The 27,939-nt window shown below is 41.9% G+C and overlaps 1 protein-coding gene across 2 annotated transcripts; it reads left to right on the top strand.

The window, feature by feature from the left end:
* On the top strand, window positions 1–27,524 carry LOC139413788 (interferon-induced protein 44-like). Of its 2 annotated transcripts, XM_071161544.1 has the most exons (9): window positions 1–199; window positions 325–356; window positions 20,747–20,819; window positions 22,740–22,773; window positions 22,914–23,118; window positions 23,251–23,394; window positions 23,851–24,022; window positions 24,182–24,282; window positions 24,462–27,524. In XM_071161544.1, the coding sequence occupies exons 2-9, from the start codon at window positions 351–353 to the stop codon at window positions 24,633–24,635; spliced, it is 909 nt and encodes a 302-aa protein (XP_071017645.1). In that variant the 5' UTR covers window positions 1–199; window positions 325–350; the 3' UTR covers window positions 24,636–27,524. The 2 variants fall into 2 exon arrangements, with proteins under 2 accessions (XP_071017645.1, XP_071017646.1); XM_071161545.1 differs by lacking the exon at window positions 20,747–20,819 and having other exon boundaries at window positions 92–199.
* Window positions 27,525–27,939: the final 415 nt, after the last annotated feature.

Genomic DNA, 27,939 nt, shown 5'->3' with positions numbered 1-27,939 from the left:
ATTTACAAGAAATGGGTATAGAAATAGGAGAGCTAGACAGCCCTCGCCACTTGATACATACATATCTAACACTAGAAAGTGAAAGTAACTGCACCAGTCAATTTCACGTTTTACTATAGGCTATATACTGCACATGAAGCTGCAATCCTTTTTCACAACTGTATCAGAATCCTTCTCAGGAGGAGCTAATTCTAACAAGGTAAGTCATTCTGGTTACCATTTATCCTGCTGATAACAAATATTGGTAAAGGACCACTTGTTCATTATACTGTTATATTGTTGTTATTTATTCAATTATTAAAGCATTTTTATTTTATTTTGTAGTGCAAGAGGAAAATCTTTACACTGCGATGAATGTAAGTTCTCCCTGTAATTTGTACAAAAGGGAAATGTGTAACATTCTCTTCTATTGTTCCTATGCAGGCAGTTTCTTGTGAATACGGTTGCAAAGGGAGGGGATATTTCCGGAAACTCTCTAAATTAACCAGTCATTTTGGAAACGTTCAAAAATGTTGGGAATGTACATGGCATTTTAAAGATAAAGGATAATAAAATAACGTAAAATAACTCACTTTTGTAGAGCTATTACCATGTCAATCAACGCTTGAATAGAAATGTAGTTCACACCCCAGATTTTGATGTCAACACAGTCACTACAGTCCCATTAGTTTTCTTTGCAGACTTTGAATGTCGCGGTTGCGCACATTTGTATGGAATGGGGTTAGCTTACGTTAGTATGTTTTTAAATATGAAAAATTAAATCAGAAATCTGTAAAACATATTCCTATACTCCAATGATTACCTTTTCTGTTTAATTAGAAGAGTTTAGCATGTAATATCCTTTACAGTATATTGATACAGTAATAAAAAGTATATAAATCCTCTAATGTTTTGATGCCGAACTCGTGTCAGTTGTCAAAATTTGAGAACTACTTTCAAATGACATGATTGATGATTAGATATTTAACCATATGGTCTATACACTAGAAACTGGAAAATATGTATAGTGTTTAAAAAACATCATTCAGGCATACATTTCCAAAATGTATCTGTTATTTACAATAGTTTCTGAACATTCCTGATATTTTTGTAAATTACCGGGTGTATTGATGGGGTTCTGAGTGGTCTTTTACGACACCTGTGGTATATGTGTGGCAACAGCAGAATAACTGCTGCACATTGTTTCTCCAAGTTGGATGCTTCAAATGTATTCTGGCAGGTGAGGTTGGATGCAGTTAGCATCAAGCTTTGTAGTCAATACCCCCTTTGGAAGATATTCCTTTAAGAGGAATATACCTTTTGGCATAAGTTCTGCCTCCGAGCTCTTTCACAAGGCCATGGAAAGTGTCATTAGAGGGAGTTTGAGTGTCTGAGGATGATTTTGTGGTCTGGGGGTCCACTATTCAGGAACACAATGAGCGGTTGGAAAAGACTCTGCAGAGGGTTCAGAAGCATGGTTTGAAACTAAATTGGGCTAAATGTCAGTTCGGTGTGAAGTAAATCACATTTTTTGGGGATAGGCTATCCTCGGAGGGTGTGCAGCCTGAACATGCCAAGGTGAAAGCGGTGAGGGAGAAGGCTAATCCCCCACACAGGAATTCAGTGTGTTTTGGGTATGGTCAATTATTTGGGGAAGTTTGTACCAAATCTGTCAGTTAAAACCATCAATCGACCGGGAGAGTTTCAACCCTACTTGTGCAAGAAATAAACTGAATGTTTTGCGTTTTTTGGCCAGGAGTTTCTTGATGTCTGAAGTGACCTTCTCATTACTTTATTTAACTAGTCAAGTCAGTTAAGAACAAACTCTTATTTTCAATGACAGCCTAGGAACAGTGGGTTAACTGCCTTTTTCAGGGGTCACAATGACAGATTTTTACCTTGCCAGCTCAGGGATTTGATCTTGCAACCTTTCAGTTACTAGTCCAACGCTCTAATCACTGCTTATGAAACCAGGACAAAAAAAAGACAGTGATTTGGGGAATTTTCACTAGATGTAATCCATAGAATGGTCCTTTGGAGGAAGGAGAAGAGGTATTCGGAGTGGAAATTCTTGTCTGACTCAGGAGGCATGCACACCATCCACTGCTTCCGAGTATATTTTTCATACAAGCATTTCGCTACACCCGCGATAACGTGCTAAATATGTGTATGCGACCAATACATTTAGATTTGACATATATTTAACATTTGTATCTAAAAGCATAATAAATCTAATTTGGCATATTTATGACATTTTGGCCTAAGTTCCTTGCTCAGATCATGAGAACATATGAAAGCTGGTTGTTCCTTTTAACATGAGTCTTCAATATTCCCAGTTAAGAAGTTTTAGGTTGCAGTTATTATAGGACTATTTCTCTCTATACCATTTGTATTTCATAGACCTTTGACTATTGGATGTTTTTATAGGCACTATAGTATTGCCAGTCAAATCTCGGGAGTTGATAGGCTTGAAGTCTTAAACAGCGCTGTGATTCAAGCATTGCGAAAATCTGCTGGCAAATGGAGGAAAGTGCGGTTTGAATTCATGCTTACGAGCCTGCTGCTGCTGCTAAGTCAGACTGCTCTATTAAATATCAAATCATAGACTTAATTATAATATAATAAACACACAGAAATACAAGCCGTAGGTCATTAATATGGTCAAATCCGGAAACTATCATTTCGAAAACAAAACATTTATTCTTTCAGTGAAATATGGAACCGTTACGAATTTTAAAGAACGGGTGGCAAGTCTAAATTTTGCTGTTACATTGCACAAACTTCAATGTTATGTCATAATTATGTAAAATTCTGGCAAATGAATTACATTCTTTGTTAGGAAGAAATGGTCTTCACACAGTTCGCAATGAGCCAGGCGACCCGAACTGCTGCATATACCCTGACTCTGCTTACACTGAACCAAGAGAAGTGACATGATTTCAGGCACCGCATTAATTATATGCAACGCAGGACAAGCTAGTTAAACTAGTAATATCATCAACCATGTGTAGTTAACTAGTGATTATGTTAAGATTGATTATTTTTTACAAGATAAATTGAAAGCTACCTAGCAATTTACTATGGCTCCTTGCTGCCTGCACTTGCGTAACAGGTGGTCAGCCTACCACGCAGTTTCCTCGTGGATTGCAATATAATCGGCCATAATCGACGTCCAAAAATGCAGATGATCGATTGTTATGATAACTTGAAATCAGCCCTAATTAATCGGCCATTCCGATGAATCGATCGACCTCTAATCCAAATGCTATTTTTTGCGATCTTCAGACGTGCAGCAATGGGTTTTTTTTTGGACAGCAGTGACTTCTTAAGTGGTGTCCTCCCTTGAACACCATTCTTGTTTAGTGTTTTACGTATCATAGACTCGTCAACAGAGATGTTAGCATGTTCCAGAGATTTCTTTAAGTCTTCAGCTGACATTCTAGGATTCTTCTTTACCTCATTGAGCATTCTGCTCTGTGCTCTTGCAGTCATCTTTGCAGGACGGCCACTCCTGGGAAGAGTAGCAACAGTGCTGAACTTTCTACATTTTTAGACAATTTGTCTTACCGTGGACTGATGAACATCAAGGCTTTTAGAGATACTTTTGTAACCCTTTCCAGCTTTATGCAAGTCAACAATTCTTAATCTGGGGTCTTCTGAGATCTCTTTTGTTCGAGGCATGGTTCACATCAGGCAATGCTTCTTGTGAGGCAGATGAACCTGTAGCCATATTACTTCGACAGTATTTAACATGGGATCCTCAGAGGAGGAGCTACGTCTTGTAAGACGAGGTGCGGGGTGTGTGCCTATTTGTCAATAACTGCATGTGCGCAATGTCAAATATTAAAGAAGTCTCGAGGTATTGCTCGCCTGAGGTAGAATACCTCATGATAAGCTGTAGACCACACTATCTACCAAGAGAGTTCACACGTTGAACCACCCCTCCCGGATCCGGTATATTTGTCTTCAGCAACGCTGAATAGCATAGCGCAACAGTCAAATAATATTACTAGAAAATATTCATATTCATGAAACCACAAGTTCAATATAGCGAAACACCCTGTCGTCTCAGATTTTGAAATGATGCTTTACAGCGAAAGCAATACAAGCGTTTGTGTAAGTTTATCGATTGCTCGACAAAACAATAAGTACACCTAGCATCAGGTAACTTGGTCACGAAAATCAGAAAAGCAATCAAATTAATCGTTTACCTTTGATCTTCGGATGTTTTCACTCACGAGACTCCCAGTTAGACAACAAATGTTCCGTTTGTTCCATAAAGATATTTTTTATATCCAAATACCTCCGTTAGTTTGGTGTGTTATGCTCAGGAATCCACCGGAAAGAGCAGTCACGACAACGGAGACAAAAATTCCAAATTATATCCATAATGGCCACAGAAACGTGTCAGACATTTTTATAATCAATCCTCAGGGTGTTTTTCAAATATCTATTCGATAATATATCAACCGGGACAGTTGGCTTTTCACTAGGACCGGGAGTAGCAATGGCCGCCTTTCTCTTTTGCGCACAACTCACTCTGAGAGCCCCCACCTGTCCACTTACGCAATGTGGTCGTTCACAATCATTCTTCAAAATAAAAGCCTGAAACTATGTCTAAAGGCTGTTGACACCTTAGGAAAGCCATAGAAAAAGGAATCTGGTTGATATCCCTTTCAATGGGCAATAGGGATGCATAGGAACACAGGGGTTTCAAAATAAGAGTCACTGCCTGATTGGATTTTTCTCAGGCTTTTGCCTGCAATATCAGTTCTGTTATACTCACAGACAATATTTTTACAGTTTTGGAAACTTTAGAGTGTTTTCTATCCCAATCTGTCAATTATATGCATATTCTAGCATCTGGTCCTGGGAAATAGGCCGTTTACTTTGAGAACGTTATTTTTCCAAACATAAAAATAGTGCCCCCTAGCTTCAAGAGGTTAAGCAGTTAGATTAAACAACTCATGTTTTAAAATGAAACATGTATGGAAACAGGTGAATTAACACTCCTCAGTTAGCAGGCTCAAGCAAGCTAAAACCCGCATGGTAGCAAAAACTACCGAGCAGAAATTGTTAACAAGTTAGCAATCATTTAAACACACTTTGCTGTGGGCTACCATTTACTAGTTGACAAAAAATCATGTATGTCATAAAATATATTCACCCCACCCAGTATTGTAATCAAAACTTACCAGAAAGCATGTAGTCCTTGGCTCAGACAGTGTAGTAGTGTGGGCTCAATAGTATCTCATTAGTGTGCAAGATCTTGAGAATCAGCTGTACATGTGGTGGAATAATGCACTGTGCATGCAGAGGGTTGCAATTCCATTGAATTGGGTATAGTTGAATCAAAATATGCCACAAGACCTAGAATTGCCTTATATGTTTCCCACACTAAAAGGTTCACTGTTATAAGCTAACTTTTTTTGATGAATTTAAGCAAAATTCCCAGGTTTAACTTCCCATGGAAAATATCCAACCCTTTGCTTTCCTACTCCACACACAGACTCATACAAAGCTCTCCCTCCATTTGGCAAGTCTGACCATAATTATATCCTCCTGATTCCTGCTTACAAGCAAAAACTAAAGCAGGAAGTACTAGTAAAGCAGGAATACGAAAGTGGTCTGATGACGCCAATGCTACGCTACTGGACCGTTTTACTAGCACAGACTGGAATATGTTCTGGAATTCATCCAATGGCATTGAGGAGTATACCACCTCAGTCACTGGCTTCATCAAGTGCATCGACGACATCATCCCCACAATGACCGTACAAACATATCCCAACCAGAAGCCATGGATTACAGGCAACATCCACACCGAGCTAAAGGTTAGATCTACCGCTTTCAAGGAGCGGGACACTAATCCGGTTGCTTATAAGAAATCCCGAAATGCCCTCAGACGAACCATCAAACAGGCAAAGCGTCAATACAGGACTAAGATTGAATCCTACTACACCTGCTCTGTCGGATGTGGCATGGCTTGAAAACTATTATGGACAACAAAGGGAAGCACAGCCGAGAGCTGCCCAGTGACACGAGCCTACCATACGAGCTAAATGCCTTTTCTGCTCACTTCGAGGAAAGAAACACTGAAGCATGCATGATAGCACCAGCTGTTCCGGACGACTGTGTGATCACGCTCTCCACAGCAGATGTGAGCAAAACCTTTAAACAGGTCAACATTCACAAGGCCGCGGGGCCAGACGGATTACCAGGATGTGTACTCAAAGCATCCGCAGACCAACTGGCAAGTGTCTTCACTGACATTTTCAACCTCTCCCTGAATAAATCTGTAATACCTACATGTTTCAAACAGACCACCATAGTTCCTTTCCTAAGAAAGCGAAAGTAACCTGCCTAAATGATTACCGCCCAGTAGCACTAGCAAATTGTCAGACTCCAGTCATAGACTTTTCTCTCTGCTACCGCACGGCAAGTGGTCCCGGAACACCAAGTCTAGGACCAAAAGGCTCCTTAACAACTTCTACCCTAAAGCTATAAGACTGCTGAACAATTAATCAAATGGCCATTTGGACTATTTACACTGCTGCTACTCGCTCTTTTTTATCTATGCATGGTGACTTTACAAATTACCTCGCTTAACCTGTACCCCTCACATTGACTCGGTACCGGTACCCCCTTTATATAGCCTCGTTATTGTTATGTTATTCTCTTGTTACTTTTTGATTCGATTTTTTTTACTTTAGTTTATTTAGTAAATATTTATTGAACTGCATTGTTGGTTAAGGGCTAATGAAATGCTTACTGTTGTATTCGGCGCATATGACATTGCATTTTGTTTGAATGGGCAGGGGTGCAACCATGGGTGGGCCTGGGAGTGCATAGTCCCACCCACTTGTGTGACAAAACTGCACATTTTAGTGGCCTTTTATTGTCCCCAGCACAAGGTGCACCTGTGTAATGATCATGCTGTTTAGTCAGCGTCTTATGCCACACCTGTCAGGTGGATGGATTATCTTGGCAAAGGAGAAATGCTCAGTAACAGAGATGTAAACCAATTTGTGCACAACATTTGAGAGAAATGAGCTTTTTGTGCGTTTGGAACATTTTAGCTCATGAAACATGGGACCAATACTTTACATGTTGCGTTATATATTTTTGTTGAGTATACACTGTTCGATCAATTTCTGTTTATGCAAGAAAACAGGTACTGAATAGTGTAGCTAATAGTGCTGAGAGCGATTAGAGCTTTTTGATTTTGGTTTTGATAATAAAAAAATAAACATTATTTTCGGTTTTAACATTAAATGCACTGTGTTGTGGGTTGACTGCTGTAACAACACAGAATAAAACTATGAATAAAAGTACAATGATGGTAGTGACTGTCCATTACTGCTTATCACTTATTAACCATTTACTCACATAACTTTAATAAAATATCAGTTGTGTATATTACTTTTTTATTTTTTATTTATTACTTTATTATTTCATTCCAAGTCATCATCTCACCCTCTATAACGCTGCTGTCTGACACAATCACAATTTTAGTAGTCCTTCGAAGTAAATAACGCATACCTTTACTGTTGGGGTGAGTGAATGAGGACCCAAAAGCGAACTAACTTAAACAGAGCTTCTTTAATAACCAAACATAGGTAGGCTCAGATAGACCGGCAGATTCCGACAGGACAGGACAAGGTTACAGCAAACATGACGATAGTCTGGCTCAGGCATGAAACACAAACAAGAATCCGACAAGGACAGGAACAGAAACAGAGAGAGATATAGGGACCTAATCAGAGGGAAAAAGGGAACAGGTGGGAAACGGGGTGAATGGGTAGTTAGAGGAGACAAGGAACAGCTGGGAGAAAGCGGGGGAGAAAAGGTAACCTAACAACGACCAGCAGAGGGAGACAGGGTGAAGGGAAAGGACAGAGACAAGACACAACATGACAGTACCCCCCCACTCACCGAGCGCCTCCTGGCGCACTCGAGGAGGAAACCTGGCGGCAACGGAGGAAATCCTCGATCAGCGCACGGTCCAGCACGTCCCGAGAGGGAACCCAACTCCTCTCCTCAGGACCGTACCCCTCCCAATCGACAAGGTACTGGTGACCACGGCCCCGAGGACGCATGTCCAAAATCCTGCGGACCCTGTAGATGGGTGCGCCCTCGACAAGGATGGGGGGGGGGGGGGGGAAGACGAGCGGGGGCGCGAAGAACGGGCTTAATACAGGAGACATGGAAGACCGGGTGGACGCGACGAAGGTATCGCGGAAGAAGAAGTCGAACTGCGACAGGATTAATGACCCGAGAAATACGGAACGGACCAATGAACCGCGGGGTCAACTTGCGAGAAGCCGTCTTAAGGGGAAGGTTCTGAGTGGAGAGCCAAACTCTCTGACCGCGACAATATCTAGGACTCTTAGTTCTACGCTTATTAGCAGCCCTCACAGTCTGCGTCCTATAACGGCAAAGTGCAGACCTGACCCTCTTCCAGGTGCGCTCGCAACGTTGGACAAAAGCCTGAGCGGAGGGGACGCTGGACTCGGCGAACTGAGATGAGAACAGCGGAGGCTGGTACCCGAGGCTACTCTGAAAAGGAGATAGCCCGGTCGCAGACGAAGGAAGCGAGTTGTGGGCGTATTCTGCCCAGGGGAGCTGTTCTGACCAAGACGCAGGGTTGCGAAAAGAAAGACTGCGTAAGATGCGACCAATAGTCTGATTGGCCCGTTCTGCTTGACCGTTAGACTGGGGGTGAAAGCCGGAAGAGAGACTGACGGAAGCCCCAATCAAACGGCAAAACTCCCTCCAAAATTGAGACGTGAATTGCGGACCTCTGTCCGAAACGACGTCTGACGGAAGGCCATGAATTCTGAAAACATTCTCGATGATGATTTGTGCCGTCTCTTTAGCAGAAGGAAGCTTAGCAAGGGGAATGAAATGGGCCGCCTTAGAGAACCTATCGACAACCGTAAGAATAACAGTCTTCCCCGCTGACGAAGGCAGTCCGGTGACAAAATCTAAGGCGATGTGAGACCACGGTCGAGAGGGAATAGGAAGCGGCCTGAGACGGCCGGCAGGAGGAGAGTTACCGGACTTAGTCTGCGCGCAGACCGAACAAGCAGCCACGAAACGACGCGTGTCATGCTCCCGGGTGGGCCACCAAAAACGCTGGCGAATGGAAGCAAGCGTACCCCGAACGCCAGGGTGGCCGGCTAACTTGGCAGAGTGAGCCCACTGAAGAACGGCCAGACGAGTAGGAACGGGAACGAAAAGAAGGTTCCTAGGACAAGCGCGCGGCGACGGAGTGTGAGTGAGCGCTTGTTTTACCTGCCTCTCAATTCCCCAGACAGTCAACCCGACAACACGCCCCTCAGGGAGAATCCCCTCGGGGTCAGTGGAGGCTACTGAAGAACTGAAGAGACGAGACAAAGCATCAGGCTTGGTGTTCTTAGAGCCCGGACGATAAGAAATCACGAACTCGAAACGAGCGAAAAACAGCGCCCAACGCGCCTGACGCGCATTAAGTCGTTTGGCAGAACGGATGTACTCAAGGTTCCTATGGTCAGTCCAAACGACAAAAGGAACGGTCGCCCCCTCCAACCACTGTCGCCATTCGCCTAGGGCTAACCGGATGGCGAGCAGTTCGCGGTTACCCACATCATAGTTACGTTCCGACGGCGACAGGCGATGAGAAAAATACGCGCATGGGTGGACCTTGTCGTCAGAGAGGGAGCGCTGAGAAAGAATGGCTCCCACGCCCACCTCTGACGCGTCAACCTCGACAACGAACTGTCTAGAGACGTCAGGTGTAACAAGGATAGGAGCGGATGTAAAACGATTCTTGAGGAGATCAAAAGCTCCCTGGGCGGAAACGGACCACTTAAAGCACGTCTTGACAGAAGTAAGGGCTGTGAGAGGAGCGGCCACCTGACCGAAATTACGGATGAAACGACGATAGAAGTTCGCGAAGCCGAGAAAGCGCTGCAGCTCGACGCGTGACTTAGGGACGGGCCAATCAATGACAGCTTGGACTTTAGCGGGATCCATCTTAATGCCTTCAGCGGAAATAACAGAACCGAGAAATGTGACGGAGGAGGCATGAAAAGTGCACTTCTCAGCCTTCACAAAAAGACAATTCTCTAAAAGGCGCTGGAGGACACGTCGAACGTGCTGAACATGAATCTGGAGTGACGGTGAAAAAATCAGGATATCGTCAAGGTAAACGAAAACAAAGATGTTCAGCATGTCTCTCAGGACATCATTGACTAATGCCTGAAAGACAGCTGGAGCGTTAGCGAGGCCGAAAGGAAGAACCCGGTATTCAAAGTGCCCTAACGGAGTGTTAAACGCCGTCTTCCACTCGTCCCCCTCCCTGATGCGCACGAGATGGTAAGCGTTACGAAGGTCCAACTTAGTGAAAAACCTGGCTCCCTGCAGGATCTCGAAGGCTGAAGACATAAGAGGAAGCGGATAACGATTCTTAACTGTTATGTCATTCAGCCCTCGATAATCTATGCAGGGGCGCAGAGACCCGTCCTTCTTCTTGACAAAAAAAAACCCCGCTCCGGCGGGAGAGGAGGAGGGGACTATGGTACCGGCGTCAAGAGCTACAGACAAATAATCCTCGAGAGCCTTACGTTCGGGAGCCGACAGAGAGTATAGTCTACCCCGGGGGGGAGTGGTTCCCGGAAGGAGATCAATACTACAATCATACGACCGGTGTGGAGGAAGAGAGGTGGCCCTGGACCGACTGAACACCGTGCGCAGATCGTGATATTCCTCCGGCACCCCTGTCAAATCACCAGGCTCCTCCTGTGAAGAAGAGACAGAGGAAACAGGAGGGATAGCAGACATTAAACATTTCACATGACAAGAGACGTTCCAGGAGAGGATAGAATTACTAGACCAATTAATGGAAGGATTATGACAAACTAGCCAGGGATGGCCCAAAACAACAGGTGTAAAAGGTGAACGAAAAATCAAAAAAGAAATGGTTTCGCTATGATTACCAGAAACAGTGAGGGTTAAAGGTAGCGTCTCACGCTGAATCCTGGGGAGAGGACTACCATCCAGGGCGAACAAGGCCGTGGACTCCCTTAACTGTCTGAGAGGAATGTCATGTTCCCGAGCCCAGGTCTCGTCCATAAAACAGCCCTCCGCCCCAGAGTCTATTAAGGCACTGCAGGAAGCTGACGAACCGGTCCAGCGTAGATGGACCGACAAGGTAGTGCAGGATCTTGAAGGAGAGACAGGAGTAGTAGCGCTCACCAGTAGCCCTCCGCTTACTGATGAGCTCTGGCTTTTACTGGACATGAAGTGACAAAATGACCAGCAGAACCGCAATAGAGACAGAGGCGGTTGGTGATTCTCCGTTCCCTCTCCTTAGTCGAGATGCGGATACCTCCCAGCTGCATAGGCTCAGCTCCCGAGCCGGCAGAGGAAGATGGTAGTGATGCGGAGAGGGGGGCAACGGAGAACGCGAGCTCCTTTCCACGAGCTCGGTGACGCAGATCAACCCGTCGCTCAATGCGAATAGCGAGTTCAATCAGGGAATCCACGCTGGAAGGGACCTCCCGGGAGAGAATCTCATCCTTTACCTCTGCGCGGAGACCCTCCAGAAAACGAGCGAGCAAAGCCGGCTCGTTCCAGCCACTGGAGGCAGCAAGAGTGCGAAACTCAATAGAGTAGTCTGTTACGGATCGATTACCTTGACATAGGGAAGACAGGGCCCTGGAAGCCTCCTCCCCAAAAACAGATCGATCAAAAACCCGTATCATCTCCTCCTTAAAGTCCTGATACTGGTTAGTACACTCAGCCCTTGCCTCCCAGATTGCCGTGCCCCACTCACGAGCCCGTCCAATAAGGAGAGATATGACGTAGGCGACACGAGCAGTGCTCCTGGAGTAAGTGTTGGGCTGGAGAGAAAACACAATATCACACTGGGTGAGGAACGAGCGGCATTCAGTGGGCTCCCCAGAGTAACACGGCGGGTTATTGATTCTGGGCTCCGGAGATTCGAAAGCCCTGGAAGTGGCCGGTGGATCGAGGCGGAGATGGTGAACCTGTTCTGTGAGGTTGGAGACTTGGGTGGCCAGGGTCTCAACGGCATGTCGAGCAGCAGACACTTCCTGCTCGTGTCTGCCTAGCATCGCTCCCTGGATTCCGACGGCTGAGTGGAGAGGATCCGAAGTCGCTGGGTCCATTCTTGGTCGGATTCTTCTGTTGGGGTGAGTGAATGAGGACCCAAAAGCGAACTAACTTAAACAGAGCTTCTTTAATAACCAAACATAGGTAGGCTCAGATAGACCGGCAGATTCCGACAGGACAGGACAAGGTTACAGCAAACATGACGATAGTCTGGCTCAGGCATGAAACACAAACAAGAATCCGACAAGGACAGGAACAGAAACAGAGAGAGATATAGGGACCTAATCAGAGGGAAAAAGGGAACAGGTGGGAAACGGGGTGAATGGGTAGTTAGAGGAGACAAGGAACAGCTGGGAGAAAGCGGGGGAGAAAAGGTAACCTAACAACGACCAGCAGAGGGAGACAGGGTGAAGGGAAAGGACAGAGACAAGACACAACATGACATTTACGACTGCTGAATACCAACTATCAATTAGAAAATGTATTTTCAGGTAGAGATACCTCATGAAGCAACTGTCCAGAGTGGGATCTCTGCTACTTTTAGAGTTATGTTCTAATGGCAAGGGTGCATTAAGATGGAGGAATTCAAATATGACATTGTTTTTAGCACTACCCACAGAGTTCTTAAACTCGGAACTGCTGAAACTGGATTTTAAAGAACTGCTTCTAGCTTTGAAAGACTCCAAAAAGTGTCCCACTATTTCAGGCCTTGTGCCATCGCTGGGCAGCTGCCGCAAAAGATTCAGCAGGCTACTTGCATTACACATCTGGGTAAAATACTGCTGTAGCTCTGTTGGCATAACTTTTATAGATAACTATGACACATTCTGGAAACAGAAGGTGCTCTAAAGGAATGACAGAGTCCATCCAAATCATCTTAGTGCCTGGACCCTGTCCACACATTTCAAGGCCGTGTTGACACAATTACTTATCAGTGACCCAAACCCTGCTCAGATAATCCCTACCATTGTGTTGCTGAACTGTCATAGTGCTGCTGCAAATATACATTTTCCCAGGGGTGTTGTCAGTCATAATGTAAATAACCTAATTTGTGTTCCTCTACATGCCTCTGTCAATCCGACGGGTGCTGTCAGCAATAACCATGTGCCTATGAACCTGAGTTATACTGTTAGCACTGAGACGGGTTGCCCTAGTAGGAAGCCCACTGTGAGCAGTTCACCCTGCACTATCGGCTAAATTGTAAATATCACTGTCATGTCTACCTCTGATAAGCCTCTCAGTAAATTAATAAAAACATTCAAGCAACTGAAAAAAGTGCAAAAAAATTGCCCAAAACAACATATGTAGCCAAAGAAACAAGGTTCATGAAATCAAATCAAATTTTATTTGTCACATGCACCGAATACAACAATGAAATGCTTACAAGCCCTTAACCAACAATGACGTTTTAAGAAAAATAAGTGTTAAGTAAAACTTGAAATCGATAACTTGCGAGAAATAAAAGCATTCTGGCTATCTCTGAAACACACTTAGATAACTCCTTTGATGATACAATGTTAGCAATATATGGTTATAACATCTACAGAAGAGACAAATGCCAAATGGTGGAGGAGTAGCTATTTATATTCAGATGCTGTTGAAGTAATATGGCTACAGGTTCACCTGCCTCATCTAAATCCTATTATTTTGGGAAGTTGCTAAAGACAACCAAGTGCTAACAGTCAGTATCTCGATAATATGTGTGAAATGCCTGATAATGTGTGTGATATCAACAAATATATATTTTCTGGGTGACCTAAATATTGACTGGTTTTCATAAAGCTGTCCACTTCAAACTGTAAAGTTCCAAAGGCTGGGTCTAATGTAGTGTATAAGATATAATACAATAGGTTTTGTAGTGATTGCTATGTTGAAGATATCAATAATATTTGCTGGTCTGTTGTGTGTAATGAGGAACAAGCAGATGCTGCACTTGACACAGTCATGAAATTGCTTATTCCAGTTACTAATAAGCATGCACCCATTTAAGAAAATGACTGTAAAAACGGTTAAATACCTCTGTTTTGATAAACAATTAAAAAGTATATGGTTGAGAGGGACGAGGCAAAAGGAATGGCAAATAAGTTTGGCTGCATAGCTTATCGTCAAATGTATTGTACACTCAACAAAAATATAAACGCAATATGTGAAGTGTTCCAGCAATTTTCAGCAAAATCCCAGCAATTTTCAATATGCACAAAAAGCTTATTTCTCTCAAATGTTGTAGCAGAGCTGGTTAGGCTGTTTTCATGTTATCCAGAGCATTGGTGACTGTAACTGATGTAACTGATGATGCTGGCAACAATTTATTTACGTTTTTTTGCCAACGTTTACTGACAATGGCTATATTCAATGAGTGTTGAGCATTTGTAAATTCAACAGTAAATTCTGCGCTCTTACATGTTCAGACGAGAGTGCTCTGAAATCGGAGTAGATAGCCAGAGCGAATTTACAAATGCACCCGAATTAACAATGTCCATTGAGAACGCACAACAACTATACTATTTAGCTAAGCTAAGAATGATGTGAATATTCAACTCAATAAACATTGGATACTTGGATAGCATATAGTTAATATACTGGTAAGTTCGGTGTATTAGTAGCCAACTAATGTTAACTAGCTAACATATATTACCGGTATATACTGCTGTAATGATATGCTATGCGGTTCATAGCGTAACGTAAGGATAGCGTAACTAACAAATTGTCAGCCAACATATAAGTATAACATAACTTGTTTGAACAGTCATTACTCTACTACATTGCTCAACATTTTCTTAACATCTGTCATAATTAGTTAAAGCAATGAATTTGTATCCGCTCTCGTCAGACTTCAGGTGCATTTTCTTCAAAACTGAAAACGTTGTGAAGCCACGCCAATTTTCTGAAGAATTGCATTATGGGCCCTAAAAGCATGGAAATAGTGACCACTGCTTATATACTTTGTATTTTTGCGAATGTAGTACAACATCCGGGAACATTTTAACTATTCATACCGTGACCAATAAGGATACATACTTAATTTACGTCACAAATAGTCTGGTTAGTGTGGTAATGCTGAGTACATCTACTAATTTTGGTTTTAGTGGTTTTGTTTTTCTGTTGACAAGAACGCTAACATCAAAACGCTGGTGTATTGAGCTTTAGATTTTTATTTTAATCATTGTAACAACTCACAATAGCATCTCAGATTTCTTTATTAAATTGGAATCTTCCGTTAGCAGGGAAATGCTGCCCAATTTTATCCATGATTTGATTTGTTGTTCATATTCGAGCTGAATTGGTAGAATGCTCTTGCGCTTCTTTTAGTGCCTCTATGGCTTTGAAATAGTTTACCTCTTCTATTCCCTATTTTACAGGAGTGTCAGAAACAACAGATTACATTTCAACGGTGGTTATTTCTGCGCCTCTCTCGACGGCGTCCAGAGTTTTTTTTTCTCACGGCTCTAATATATATGTAAATTCAAAATATATGAGAGAGAATATGTCTTATACCAGTGTCACGTTTCAAATATCACTATTGTTGACAACACATATTACCAAAATTAGGGTCCATGTGTCAGTCCATAATATAAATCTCATCTTTACACACACACTCAGGAAACAAAAACAAACACACAAAACAAACAGTATTTGGTTAGGAATGTCTTCCTTTCTTATAATTTAAGCAAGTACATATTTTTTATTACTCTATGTAATTGTACATTTTGTACCCACATGGTAGTATCTCCTATGCACATTTCCATGGAGGGTTTAAATTTATAGCTGGTTTCCCAATCATAACCAACTGTTTTACCAGTCCACTGATTCATTTATTTTCTTTTAAAATGTTTTTCGAAACTGCAGGAATATTTTCTTACTTCTACCTCAGGACCCTGTCCTGGAATGATATAGCTTGTGCATTTACATCTTACGATCGTAACCCATGGCATATTTCTTCAGGACCTATTCCTGTTATCTCTATAGTACCTCAGGATCTTATCCTGGAATTGCTTTCATTAGGAATCACTTTCAATACGTGTGACCTATTCCCAGAACAGGATTTTCTGAAAGTTCCCAGAACTTTCCTCAATTGGAGGTTGCACTTAAGAAAATCCGTCTCACCCTTAACTGTCTGTTCGAGATGGGGTATCCGTCCGCTGACGCTCCCTGCCGGGTCCGAGGCGAAGTGTGGGCACCCTGAGCCACGTCTACTGTAGCCCCCCCATACGGTTAACCTCGGTCTCCTGGGAATGATCAGCAGGCGGAGTTAACCATCCCACCCTCGTTGCCAAATTGTTGTGGAAATTCTAACCAGAAGAAGAGAGACTGTAGATTCCTCAAACAACAACTTTATTATAAGATTTGCAAAAAAAACAATCCACTCAACAGTGCAGAGTTAAAAGCCCAACAAACAGAGTTGGCTCTCAGTTTTTATAGAAAGTACAACCTTCATGGTCTATGTGGCAGTTTAGCAGATGTGTGTAAACAGGGGTGGAGAACGTAGTGTGTAAAAGGTGATTAGTTTGTCTGTGCAGATTAAGATAGCTTGAGGAACCGTCTAGTTGGATTGGTCACAGCTCACAATATAATGTGCTCCTTTTTGCAAGTTTCCACACGTGACTTCCTGCAGATAGTAAAAACACAGGAAGTGTCACATGCTGTGGTCACTCGCAAACAGACCTTGGTCTTTTGACTAAGTCACACAAAGACAAGTTTGTATCAGGTTAGAAAAAAACACTAGCATAGTGTTCTCAAAGTAGTAAAATACAGGATAGCATGACTAATTTTTTAATTTTCCAGCACACATCTCTTCAATCTAAGCCTATAGGAAAGTGTGTGCCCTCAGGCCTGGAGGGAAGCAAAAGTCATTCCTCTACCCCAAAATAGAAAAGCCCACTTTACCGGCACAAACAGCCGACCAATCATCCTGCTACCAACCCTTAGTAAACTTTTAGAAAAAAAAGTGTCTTTGACCAGATGTTGTTTCACAGTAAAAAATAAACAACTGACTTTCAACATGCTTATAGGGAAGGCCACTCAACATGTACGGCACTTACACAAATCACTGATGATTGGCTGAAATAAATTCATAATAAGAAGCTTGTAGGAGCTGTTTTCCTAGTAATGATTCATGTGGAAATTGCGCAAGTTGATGAGACTAAACTGCTTGGTGTAACCCTGGATTGTAAACTGTCATGGTCAAAATATATTGATGCAATGGTAGCTAAGATGGTAGAGGTCTGTCCTTAATAAAGCGCTACTCCGCTTTCTTGATATTGCCATCAACAAATCAAGTCCAACAGGCCCTAGTTTTCTCCCTAGTTTTTGACTACTGCCCAGTCATATGGTTAAGTTCCACATATGCAAATTACAGTTAGCCCAGAACAGAGCAGCATGGCTGGCCCTTAAATGTACACGGAGAGAACATAAATGGCATGCATGTCAATCACTCCTGGCTCAAAGTAGAGTAGAGATTGACTTCATCACGTCTGGTCTTTGTGAGAAGTTGAAAGGAACGAGATGTCTGTTCAAAGGACTAGCACACAGCTCGGACACCCAAGCATACCCCACAAGACAAGCCGGTCGGGGTCTCTTCACAGTCCTCAAGTCCAGAACAGACATAAAGCCATGACTACATGGAACTCTATTCCACATCAATAACTCATGCAAGCAGTAAAATCAGATTTAAAAAACAGATAAAACTACACCTTATGGAACAACACGGACTGTCAGGAGACACACACAGGCACACACACACACACACACACACGCTAGCACATGCACTCTACACACACCTACACTGTGGTATTGTTGTATGTTGTGTTGTGGATAGTGGTGTGAGGCGCCTTAATTTGTTTACTCTTCCTGGGGTTCAGAGGTGATCCGTAATAAAATACTAAATTAAATTTAAAAAATATGACCCCCACAACATGATGTTGCCACCCCTGTGCTTCATGGTTGGGATGGTGTTCTTGGGCTTGCAAGCCTACCCCTTTTTCCTCCAAACATATGGCCAAATAGTTCTATTTTTGTTTCATCAGACCAGAGGACATTTCTCCAAAAAGTATGATCTTTGTCCCCATGTGCAGTTGCAAACCGTAGTCTGGCTTTTTTATGGCGGTTTTGGAGTAGTGGCTTTCAGGTTATGTCGATAAAGGACTCGTTTTACTGTGGATATAGATACTTTTGTACCTGTTTCCTCCAGCATCTTCACAAGGTCCTTTGCTGTTGTTCTGGGATTGATTTGCACTTTTCGCACCAAAGTATGTTCATTACTACGAGACAGAACGCGTCTCCTTCATTAGCGGTATGGCGGCTGATGGTCCCATGGTGTTTATACTTGCGTACTATTGTTTGTACAGATGAACGTGGTACCTTCAGGCGTTTGGAAATTGCTCCCAAGGATGAACCAGACTTGTGGAGGTCTACAATTTTTTTCTGCAGTCTTGACTGATTTCTTTTGATTTTCCCATGATGTCAAGCAAAGAGGCAGTGAGTTTAAAGGTAGGCCTTGAAATACATCCATAGGTACACCTCAAATTGACTCAATTGATGTCAATTAGCCTACCAGAAGCTTCTAAAGCCATGACATCCCATGACATCATTTTCTGGAATTCTCCAAGCTATTTAATGGCACAGTCAACTTAGTGTATATAAACTTCTGACCCACAGGAATTGTGATACAGTGAACTATAAGTGAAATAATATGTCTGTAAACAATTGTTGGAAAAATGACTTGTGTCATGCACAAAGTAGATGTCCTAACCAACTTGCCAAAACTATAGTTTCTTAACAAGACATTTTTGGAGTGGCTGAAAACAAGTTTTAATGACTCCAACCTAAGTATATGTAAACTTCCGACATCAACTGTATAATGACTGTATTATTTCACATCATTTGGCAACAATTTCCGATCCTTGAGTAATCAGCAATACTGTAAATACAGTCAGGTCTATAAATATTTGGACATTGACCAAGTTATTATTATTTTATTTTTAGCATATTGAAGTTTAAATTAAATAATGAATATGAGGGTATTTACATTAATCGGGAGAGGGTTTTGGAATTACAGAACTTTTTATGTGGGCACCCCTTTTAAAGGGACCAAAAGTAATTGAACAATTGGCTGATCAGCCGTTCCATGGCCAGGTGTGTTATTCCCTCATTAGTTCATTTACAAGTAAGTAGATAAAATGTCTAGAGTTGATTTCAAGTGTAGCATTTGGAATCTGTTACTCTTAACCATCAATATGAAGTCCAAAGAGCTGTCACTGCCAGTGAAGCAAGCCATCGTTAGGCTGAAAAATCTAAAGAAACCCATCAGAGAGATAGCAAAAGGTGTGGCCAAATCAACTGTGTTACATTCTTAAAAATAATGATCGCACTGGTGAGCTCAGGAACACCAAAAGGTTCGGAAGACCATGGAAAACAACTGTGGTGGATGACAGAAGCATTCTTTCCCTGGTGAAAAAAAACTCCTTCACAACAGTTTGCCAGATCAATAACACCCTCCAGGAGGTAGGCGTATCTGTGTCAACAATCAAGAGAAGACTTCTACAAACAAGAGAAGACTTCACCAGAATAGATAGAGGGTTTACCACAAGATGGTAAGCCTCAAAAACAGGAATACCAGTTTAGAGTTTGCCAAAAAAACATTTAAAAAGCCTGTCCAGTTCTAGAACAACATCCTATAGACAGATGAGACAAAGATCAACTTGTACCAGAATGATTGGAAGAGAAGAGTATGGAGCAGGGAAGGTACTGCTCATGATCCAAAGCATACCACCTCATCTGTGAAGCATGGTGGAGGTAGTGTTATGACGTGGGCATGTATGGCTGCCAATGGAACTGGTTACCTTGTATTTATTGATTATGTGACTGCTGACAAAAGCAGCAGGATGAATTCTGAAGTGTTTAGGGCTATATTATCTGCTCAGATTCAGCCAAATGCTTCAAAACTCGTTGGACGGTGCATCACAGTGCAGATTGACAATGACCCGAAGCAGACTGCTAAAGCAACCCATTACTTTTTTAAGGCAAAGAAGTGGAATGTTTTGCAATGGCCAAGTCAATCACCTGACCTGAATCCAATTTATCATGCATTTCACTTTCTGAAGGCAAAACTGAAGGCAAAATTCCCCAAGAGCAAGCAGGAACTGAAGACAGCTGCGGTAAAGGCCTGGCAGTGCATCACCAGGAAAGAAACCCAGCATCTGGTGATGTCTATGGGCTCCAGACTTTGATGTCTGTGTCATTGACTGCAAAGGATTTGCAACCAAGTTTTAAAACTCACAATTTAATTAATGATTGATAGTTTGTCCAATTACATTTGAGCCCCTAAAATTGGGGGGCTATGTATGAAAATGGTTGTAATTCCTACACGGTTCATACAATAATTTTGACAAAACCCTTAAATTAAAGATAAAAGTCTACGCTTTAAACATATCTTGATTGTTTCCTTTCAAATCTATTGTGGTGACGTACAGAGCCAAAATTATGCTAATTGTGACGCTGTCCAAATACTTATGGACCTGACTGTATGTCTGTCGTTGAAGGAACCAGTCTGAAATCAAATCTGACCAAAATATGAAAATATTATTTTCATGTGGCCCTTAGCAGACTATGAGAGTTGCAGTACATAAATGACATACTATTCACCCCCAAATAGAATTTTCTCTGGGAACATGATAGACATCTAGTCCGACCATCACAAACACCAAGACCAACACCACCAAAGAAGGGTAAGAGACATGAGTCATGACATATTGTGAAAACAGCATGAGACATATCAGTAAAAATACAATTGACGTCTGATCTGTATACTCCGTTTTAGAGCCTGCATTGACAAAAGTCCAAAGTCATGCATATACAGTGCCTTGCGAAAGTATTCGGCCCCCTTGAACTTTGCGACCTTTTGCCACATTTCAGGCTTCAAACATAAAGATATAAAACTGTATTTTTTTGTGAAGAATCAACAACAAGTGGGACACAATCATGAAGTGGAACGACATTTATTGGATATTTCAAACTTTTTTAACAAATCAAAAACTGAAAAATTGGGCGTGCAAAATTATTCAGCCCCTTTACTTTCAGTGCAGCAAACTCTCTCCAGAAGTTCAGTGAGGATCTCTGAATGATCCAATGTTGACCTAAATGACTAATGATGATAAATACAATCCACCTGTGTGTAATCAAGTCTCCGTATAAATGCACCTGCACTGTGATAGTCTCAGAGGTCCGTTAAAAGCGCAGAGAGCATCATGAAGAACAAGGAACACACCAGGCAGGTCCGAGATACTGTTGTGGAGAAGTTTAAAGCCGTATTTGGATACAAAAAGATTTCCCAAGCTTTAAACATCCCAGGAAGCACTGTGCAAGCGATAATATTGAAATGGAAGGAGTATCAGACCACTGCAAATCTACCAAGACCTGGCCGTCCCTCTAAACTTTCAGCTCATACAAGGAGAAGACTGATCAGAGATGCAGCCAAGAGGCCCATGATCACTCTGGATGAACTGCAGAGATCTACAGCTGAGGTGGGAGACTCTGTCCATAGGACAACAATCAGTCGTATATTGCACAAATCTGGCCTTTATGGAAGAGTGGCAAGAAGAAAGCCATTTCTTAAAGATATCCATAAAAAGTGTAGTTTAAAGTTTGCCACAAGCCACCTGGGAGACACACCAAACATGTGGAAGAAGGTGCTCTGGTCAGATGAAACCAAAATTGAACTTTTTGGCAACAATGCAAAACGTTATGTTTGGCGTAAAAGCAACACAGCAAATCACCCTGAACACACCATCCACACTGTCAAACATGGTGGTGGCAGCATCATGGTTTGGGCCTGCTTTTCTTCAGCAGGGACAGGGAAGATGGTTAAAATTGATGGGAAGATGGATGGAGCCAAATACAGGACCATTCTGGAAGAAAACCTGATGGAGTCTGCAAAAGACCTGAGACTGGGACGGAGATTTGTCTTCTAACAAGACAATGATCCAAAACATAAGGCAAAATCTACAATGGAATGGTTCAAAAATAAACATATCCAGGTGTTAGAATGGCCAAGTCAAAGTCCAGACCTGAATCCAATCGAGAATCTGTGGAAAGAACTGAAAACTGCTGTTCACAAAGGCTCTCCATCCAACCTCACTGAGCTCGAGCTGTTTTGCAAGGAGGAATGGGAAAAAATGTCAGTCTCTCGATGTGCAAAACTGATAGAGACATACCCCAAGCGACTTACAGCTGTAATCGCAGCAAAAGGTGGCGCTACAAAGTATTAACTTAAGGGGGCTGAATAATTTTGCACGCCTAATTTTTCAGTTTTTGATTTGTTAAAAAAGTTTGAAATATCCAATAAATGTCGTTCCACTTCATGATTGTGTCCCACTTGTTGTTGATTCTTCACAAAAAAATACAGTTTTATATCTTTATGTTTGAAGCCTGAAATGTGGCAAAAGGTCGCAAAGTTCAAGGGGGCCGAATACTTTCGCAAGGCACTGTATCAAGTTGACTCTACTCTGATTTATTGTGTGAAAAATCATGAATTATTGCACATTCATTTAAATGAAGGTGAAGATATCTTTTGAAAGTGATGGAGGGAATTGAAAACGAGAAATTACAGCCAAGTTCATTTAATATAAATAAATTCCTGTGTCACACAGAATTTGACAGCCCATGGAGGAAAGTATCTTGGAGGTAAGTATGTCCTGACTGGCCAAGTATGGAGGATAACTAGGAGACAACAAAAAAGAATGCAAAGGATGTTACAATCAATATCAAGGGATGTGCAAACAGTGTGCTATGCTAAATTGATGATAAATCATTGTCTCTGACAGTAAACAAAATAGGGACGAGATGGTGGGGGCCCTGAGGAACTTTGAACTGAATGATCCTGACGTGGGTCATCTGAGATGCCTGCTACATGGACCAGTCGGTGCAGGGAAGTCCAGCTTCATCAACTCAGTCAACAATGTCTTCCAAGGACGCACAACATCTGGTGCCCTGGTAGCAGCTGCCTCTGGCACAAGCTTCACCAAGACAGTAAGTTACTATAAATTAGGAATGCAGTGCCAATGATCACAAAACACTATTAATGGATGAAACATGGATCCCTAGCATACCTTTGTACACAAATACCTGCTATGAGTATGTTCTAAAAATGTTTATTTTCAGTATAAAACACACTACATTAAAAATGGAAATGCCCGTCTACCCTTTGCATTCAATGATGTCATGGGTCTGGAGGCACAAGAAAATGGGATGCAACCTAAAGACCTCATCAATGCTCTGAAGGGCCATCTACCAGAAGGCTATAAGGTAAACCAGCATACACAAATGTATACATACAGACGCAAATAATATTATACTGTAAATGTAGCCTTCCTTAACCCAACAAACAATGCCAATAGTTCTGTTCTTTCTACACTCTTAGAAAATAGGGCTCTAAACAGGTTCTTCACCATTCCCCATAGTAGAACCCTTTTTGGGTCTAGGTAGAAGCGTTTTCGGTTCCATGTACAACCCTCTGTGGAAAAGGTCTACATGGAACCCAAACGGGTTCTACCTGGAACCAAAAGGTTTCTCCCATAAACCAAAAATTGCTCTTCAAAGGGTTCTCCTATGGGTTTAGGCTCTAGATAGCACCTTTTTCCTCAGAGTGTACCAACACCAGCCAAATAATACATTTTTCAATAGCAAATTTAACAAAACAAACTAGTAATCGTTTTAAGCAGAGAAGTCCTGTCAGACCAATCTTGTCTTTCCTTGGGCCAGTTCAATCCTTGCTGGCCATTAACTGAGGAAAGTCCAGACTACAATAGGATGCCTATGTCAAGTAACAAGGTTCACTGTCTGGTGAGTGTTGTACCAGCAGACAAAATCTCTCTCATGTCAAGTGATGTCACAGCGAAGATGCGGAAGGTCAGAGAAAAAGCCAGTAATATGGGTGAGCTATTCCAAACCCTCTATGTTTCTCTGTGTCTTTCTCACGCCGTGTTTATGAAGTGGCCTTTGGCTGTAGATAGCTCTTGACCTTCACTTTTATTATTACTTGAAACTGTGTTACCTATATATTAGCTCTTCCATTCAATCATTTCTTCAACAGGAATTCCTCAAGTTGTTGTCATGACCATGCCAGACAAGGCTTGTGTTCTTGTGGACAGTGATGTGAAGAGAATCTACACCAGCAAGGCAATCAAAGAGAAGGTGAGTCATGTTTTACATCACATGTAATCCTCAAGTCACATCAAATCACATTAAATCTTACTCAGGTAAAGCTAAATTCCTGCCCACTCGGGTAAAGAAAAAGTCCTGCCAACTCAGGTAAAACAATAATCCTGCTTTCTCAGGTAAAGCATAAGTAATTGTTGTCCAACATTTCTCAGATGCAGATCTGCAGTAATGAGCTGGGTGTTCCCATGAACTGCATCCTGCCGGTGAAGAACTACCATGAGGAGGAGATGCTGGATGATGACATGGACATCCTGATCCTGAACGCCATGACTCAGATTATGAACTTTGCCAACGACTACATCTGGGACCTCCAACAACATGCATGAGTGTCACACGCTAGGAGATTAGTGAGCCATCCAGTACACTCCTAAATCTATATAGTCTAGATTTAATTTCAGATAAGCTATCCCCCTTAGGAAATTTGTTTTGAAGGCTGGATGAAGACTGGAGTGAAAGTTCTCTTTTCAATGTTTTCATAAAGTCCAATGATGTCAGTTATCTATGCATCATGTTTGGCATTCTATCAAGGATACTAGCTTATCTAATGCAAGTGTACACTGTTGGGTGTTATATGTAGGTGCTGTCTAGAACCTAAAACAGTTATTCGGTTGTCATCATAGGAGAACCTTTTAAAGAACTCTTTGGGTTCCATGTAAAATCCTCACTGGTTCATCTTAGCTAGCTAGTAGCTCTAGTTAGATCCCTCTGTAATATGGATATCTTCCATACAGGGTTCTTGTGTGATGTGCCAAGAAGAGTACACCGCCACTACATCGAGTCACTATAAGTTGATACTTGTAAAAATGTCAATTATTTTATGCTTTTCCTGTACCTATGTTTGTCCTGTGCAGCTGCAGGCTTTTTTTCGGGTGCTGAAATCAGTTGTTTTTGGAGAGAAAAAAAAGAATTTTATGTGACGTCTGCCAAACTGTACCCCGTAATCCATATATATAAAAACTGCGGATTTCAGCACCCAAAGAAAAGCTTGCAGTTACACAGGACAAACAGACATTTTTACAAGTATTGACTGATAGTGACTCAATCTAGTCAGTGGTACACTCCGCCGACACTCATCGCAACTCAACTCCGTAGAGATGTATATGTATGTATCTATGTATAAATATCTGACAGCATTATATACAAGAGGGAATGCATAAATAAGCCAACAAATATTAGTTAAATAAAATATGGAAGAATCGATGAAAAGCTGCATTGACTGTGAAGTTTGTAGTTTCAACTGGACAATTTCACTTGAACAACCCTCAAGTCATAATAACAATTGGGAAACTGAGAAAATGTTGTTACCAGAGTTGCAGAGTTGTGGCATTTCACCACTAAGCTTTTACATTTTAAACCAAGTGATGGCAACAAATCCCTTATTAACAATTAAAAATGTATTTAAATGGATAATGTAGCTAGTTTTACCATATTATCAATGTTAAGCAAGCTATGTAAACTTTTCTTGGTTGAAGAATTGTTCCTAACATCAAAACAACTTGAAAACAATCATGTCGGATTTACAACTTCCCACTTCTCACGGGCATGTGAATGCCCCATTAGATAGATAACTAGTGAAGCCCGTTTTAGCATGAACAGCGCCATTGGGGAATTTCGCCATTTTGAAGTAGTCAACTGGGTGGGACTTCCTATGGGTTAAGGAAGGATCACATAATTCCATCCAGGTCATCAGGAATGGTCAGCCAAAGAATGATACTCATTAGCAAACATTCCATAACTGCAGGTGGAAGTAAACAACAACCTTGCCTTTATACCTTTTCAAACAACACACTCCAGGTGGCACTGTGCACCCTTTCAGTTTGTTTACCAACTCATAGAAGTAGTAAAATAAGAAATTCACTACTTTAAAATGGAGCAGAGGAGGCTGGTGGGAGGCGCTATAGGAAAATGGGCTCATTGTAATGTCTGGAATGGGATAAATGGAACGGCATCAAACAAATGGAAACCCTGTTTGACTCCGTTCCATTAGTTCCATTCCAGCCATTACAATGAACCCATCCTCCTATAACTCTTCCCACTGGCCTACTCTAAAATGCAGATAGCCTCAATGGCGCTGCCCATGCTCTCACAGACGACATAATGGCACAGATACAAAGTAAGAAGTCTAACTAAGTCTATGGCTAGCTGACAGCAAAGCATTAACTTAGACATCTCATCTTTGTATCTGTCCTATTGTAGCATCTGTGACAGCATGGGCAGGACCTTTGAGGCTTTCTCCATTTTAAAGCAGTACATTTATTTTACTACTACTTCTATGCAGCAAAGGTGTCGGCTAGAGAGTACGTGCAGGAGATTCCAGCATAGATTTGTAGTATTGCATGACAAAGTATCAGCTTTCACATCATGTGAAAGCTGATTCTCTTGTTTCATAAAATGCATTAAATGGGATTATTTTTCCACTCTGTCATACACCATAAAAGGCTTTTTATTTTTACATTCATTGTCCAACAAGTGTTTAAAGGCCTTTATTGTTTTGTTCTGTCATCTGGGATGGGGAGTTGGAGGTGGATGCCCACCTTTTTTTCTTTACGTACCAATTTTATTATTATCAAATCATGTTATGTGAGCAAGATGATCATTCCTTTGTATGCATTTCTTATTTTTGTTTTTCTTACCGAGAATGGTAATGGCCAGAACTGAGCGAATGGAATGGCATCAAACACCTGTAAACCAGGTGTTTGTTGTATTTGATACCATTCCACTGATTCCACTCTAGTCATGACAACGAGACCGTTCTCACCAGTTAAGGTGCCACCAACCTCCTGTGATATAGGTATAGAATTAAATTTCATAAAAATAAAAACATTAGAAACATTAAAAAAGTTATCATACTATACTAAATATGTCACCAAATAATTGAGTCAAATACACTGTTTTGCAATGAAGGTGATAGGTTTGGTTTCTGAAATGTATATATTATTAATCATTAGGTATAATAGAGACATGAGGGGTGCCATAAGTAAGCTTGGGAGGGGCTGAGTGCAGGGAAAACAATCACATGTAGCAGAACTGAGAGTGGAGGAACTGTTTAAGGCCCGTCACTCAGCTCTCTGCCTAGCAATAATGATGCAATGTTTGGTGATAAGGAGGAGACTCCACCCAAAGTGGGGTATGTACACTACCACTGTTGAAACCATGTTTTTGTCTAATGCAGCTGTATTGACCCTCTGGGCAGAATAAACTTGGTTTAAAGCTTTCATAGTGTTCATTGAGTTTGTACTCTGAAAATTAGAACCATAGAAAGGTCTACAGTAACTTCAACAGCACTGTCTCGGGGACCATCATGGTGTAGCCGGAGGACAGCTAGCTTCGTCCTCCTCTGGCTACATTGACCATAATACAAAACCTAGGAGGCTCGTAGCCCTCACCCCCTTCCATAGACACATGGTATTATGACCACTTCCGGGGGACGTCCTCCAACCAATCAAAGCTTTTGCAATAGGAACTGACATGTTGTCTACCCGCTCGTAGAAATAGGATCAGATAATAAACCTAGTGTGTTGTATTGGGATTGTGCCACAGAGCATTATGGGGGTTCTATGTGTTGAGAAGCTTCCTGACATTGTTGGCTAGAGATGTAGAGTTAGTTGAGCTTTTGTTTATATTATTCAA

This window comes from Oncorhynchus clarkii, chromosome 7, assembly GCF_045791955.1.
Source record: "Oncorhynchus clarkii lewisi isolate Uvic-CL-2024 chromosome 7, UVic_Ocla_1.0, whole genome shotgun sequence".
Lineage (NCBI taxonomy): Eukaryota > Metazoa > Chordata > Actinopteri > Salmoniformes > Salmonidae > Oncorhynchus > Oncorhynchus clarkii.
The sequence above is the reverse complement of the archived record's forward strand: the minus strand, read 5'-3'. Positions and strand labels throughout refer to the sequence as shown.